This window comes from Cariama cristata, unplaced genomic scaffold, assembly GCF_000690535.1.
Source record: "Cariama cristata isolate BGI_N322 unplaced genomic scaffold, ASM69053v1 scaffold23567, whole genome shotgun sequence".
NCBI classification, from domain to species: Eukaryota; Metazoa; Chordata; class Aves; order Cariamiformes; family Cariamidae; genus Cariama; species Cariama cristata.
Genome location: NW_009627410.1, coordinates 651 through 3,930, shown reverse-complemented (window position 1 = coordinate 3,930; position 3,280 = coordinate 651). Strand labels below are relative to the sequence as shown.

General features: G+C 58.4%; 1 protein-coding gene across 1 annotated transcript in view; it reads left to right on the top strand.

Moving 5' to 3' along the window:
• MROH1 (maestro heat-like repeat family member 1) overlaps positions 1 to 2,797 on the top strand; it is a gene marked incomplete at its 3' end in the record, with an annotated part of 14,619 nt that extends 11,822 nt beyond the window's left edge. Inside the window, exons 8-9 of the mRNA XM_009704442.1 lie at positions 1,156 to 1,234; positions 2,684 to 2,797. Coding sequence (XP_009702744.1) covers positions 1,156 to 1,234; positions 2,684 to 2,797 — 193 coding nt within the window. The remainder of the gene's footprint in view (positions 1 to 1,155; positions 1,235 to 2,683) is intronic.
• Between the last annotated feature and the right edge of the window lie 483 nt (positions 2,798 to 3,280).

Below are 3,280 nucleotides of genomic sequence, written 5' to 3'. Positions count from 1 at the left end.
GGGCGGCGAGCGGCCGCCCTCGGGAGGGTGCTGGGGGGGAAGGTGGGCTTCTTGTGAGGGGTAGCGCTGGAGCCTGGCTGTAAGCTCCGTCTGCTGGGCTCGAGGCTTCCCCGGGACCAGGCTGAGATCGGGGCCATCAGCCTGCTCGGCTTTTCTGTCCCCTGGTCGTGTCCCGCTGAGGCTCTCGGCTTCTCTGGTGCTCACCAGTGGTGTTGGCAGCTCTCGAGCTCTGGTATCAGATAAAGGGAAGGAATCGCATCCACAGTCAGGTTGTCTGAAGTGAGACCAGCTCTGGCTGCGCAGGTATGCAACAGATGATTGAAAACAAGCTCCTCAAAATCAGTGGACCTTTTAAAAAGTTTGTTTTTTGAGAATAAGCGAGGGCATTGACTTGCCACAGAGCAGTCACCGTGCCAGAGCCCTTCCCAGGCTGCCGAGCCCAGGCTCCTCTTCGGCTGCAGGGCTGCGAGCTCTGTCGTATTACTAAACTCTTAACATCGTGCTCCCGGGGCTTAAAACAAGTCTGAACACTTCTTTTTTTTTAAAAAATACTTAACTGTGAGTCTTGGAAGCATCCAGCAGAGAGGCTATCCTTTAAAATACACGCTTTACCGAAGCGATGCGTGACAACCGCGTGCAAGGACGGTGCCGTTGGTAGGAACAACTGCTTGGTGAGGGGCTTCGACAGGGAAAAACTGCTCGGGGCTGCGGGATGTGCCTGCCCTGGCACAGCAGCTCTGGCTCGGTCGCAGACCAGAGTAAGCAGATGCACGTTGTCCTTGCTGCCACACTCGTGTAAATTGAATTAAGAACGTGAATTATTTTAATAGCACCCAGAAGGGTTGACTCATTTGGAAGAGGCTCCGGAGGAGGTGGTCCCGCCTGGGTGGTGGGACACGTTTAAAGAACGGAGGAGCCGGCAGCTCCCGAGCAGGCACCTGGTTCCCAAGCGGTCTCCCTGAGATGACTTAACCTGCTGTGAGCGCAGGCAGAGCAGTGGGCAGAAAGCACGGCTCTGGGCATCCGTGTCGTGGGATGCTGTCACCCAGGGCTTTGTTCGTCCCAAATCTCGGCTCTGCCTCTCCAGGACTGGCTCTGCAGCCTGGCAGCGCCCGTTCCCGGTAACGTCCCTGACCGCAGCTGTTTCTCCAACAGATTTGTGCTCCTGCAGATCCATCTCTTCCCCTGACTGTTAAAAACCACACTGAGGTTCTTCGATGCTTCACCGTCCTGGGTAAGGGATGAGGCGGCATGGCTGTCCCAAAGCCTGCTGCGCCGGCGGTCAGACCCCGTGGAGAGGCGTGGGCGTGCTGCACCGTGGCTGGTGTTTTTCCTGGTGTTTCGTGGTCCTCTCGGAGGAGTTGTGCGTGGTGAATGGAGGGGGTTGTTCCCCCTGGTCTCAGCAGGGCTTGGGCGATATCATGGATGTCTCTCGGCCGTGTGGGGAGAGGGGAGGGAGGGGAGGGTGGTGGTTTCTGTCCTGTCTCTAGCCCATGGCTTCAGGCTCACAGAGGGCACTAGGGTTGGGTGTCCCTAAAGGCTGGCGTCCCGGGAGAGCATCTCTCGCCGGAGCTCTTTGAGGAAGAGCATGGAGCTCCCCGGGAGCTCACTGCTGGCTCAGGCCTGATCGTCCCCTTCCTGGGACCTTCCCAAAGGCGCCTGGCTCCGATTTAAAAGTTTATTCAGAGCCTTTGGAGTTGTACCAGCCCATTGAGACCTCTGCAGGAGGCAGGTTCTGCAGCGTGCCCTGCCTGTGTGCAGGGGCAGCCGATGTGGTTTGACGTTGGGGGTACCCTGCTCATCCGCACCCCTTGTTGCCGTATCTTGTGTGCAGCTGATGCGATCGTTATTCCGCGTTACTGCAAACGTTCAGAGCACAGCGGGGTCCCCTGCGGTCGGACCGAGCAGGAGATGGGGGCTGACCTACGGCTTCGATGTTCCCAGGCGGCACGGGGAGCTCCGTGACTGGAGCCCTGCCTCCTCCCCCAGTTTTGGCTCTCCTCACCGAATGGCCATGGCACAGGCAGAAGCGTGTGCGATTGCCAGAAAAAGAGCAGCGGTGTGACAAGCTGCTGCTGAGTCACAGTTGGGTGATGTCCCTTTCTTGCTAGCCATCGTGAAGGCAAACCTGCAGCCGTGCTGCCTTTGCCTGAGCAATCTTCAGGCTACCCTGCCTCGGAGCAGCCCGCCCCTCCCCAAACACCCCTCTCGAATGCCCACGAGTGTCGCTCCAATTTCAGCATCCGTAGACTGGTTTTATTTTTAACAATCAAAATGTTTTGACAGACGGGGCAGCGCTTGTCGGAAAGTATAATTTAAACTCCTTCAGCTCCCAAGAGAGCTCAGGAAATGTGCCGAAAGCACCGGAGAAAAGCTCGGATCTGGATGCGAAGAGCGGGATGGGCTGGTTAGCCTGGCTCGTGGGGTGGCACAGCCGCAGGCTGCTTCCCCGGGGAGTGGCCGGGCGAGGAGGAACGGTGCTTTCCGAACTGCACGGGGTTTGATGCAGCAAGGCGAAGCCCTGCCGCGGGTAGCAGGCACACAGCCCCACTGTCGCACGTGGGGATACGTGGGGCGGGATGTCTCCGTATGAGGGATGCGGTGCCTGCATCCCAAATCTTGAGGCTGTGTGCCATCCCTGGGGTGACGTGCGTCCATGACGGTTGGTTTGGCTCTCCCGCAGCCTGCTCGTTCCCTGACCGTGTGCTGGCCTTCCTCCTCCCGAAGCTGGAGAGCAGCAACGAGCGGACCCGTGTGGGGACCCTCCTCATCATGAGACAGATCATCAACAGCGCCCGTGAGTACCGCGGGGGCTGCCACCCACCCGGCTGCCATCCCTGCCAGGGTCTCAAAGCAGGAAGGTGTGGAGGAGCTCCAGGCAGACTTTCTCCTTCCTCCTCCAATGGGTCCCTTTCCATGAATCCCCTCATTCCCCTGCTGGGACCTGGGATGAGATGAGCCCATCCTTGGCTGCAGGGTCAGGGGAGGAGGAAACCAGCCTGGTGGCCTGGCCAGCTGGGAAAGGGGCGAGGGACAAAGCCCTCTCTGTCGGGGAAGGGGGATGTTCGGGATCAGCAGCTCTGTCCTTGGCAGCTCCAGAGCATCGCCGAGCTTCAGGGTCTGTTGTCTTGTCTTTTTTTTTTTTCAGCCTCTCAAATGGAGATTAAGAAGCCCTTTATTCTTTCCTCTATGAAACTTCCTCTGCAAGACAGCAACAATAAGGTAAGCTGAGCTTCTGCTCTTCCATGGGGTACTTCAAGGGTGGGGGGTTATTTCTGGG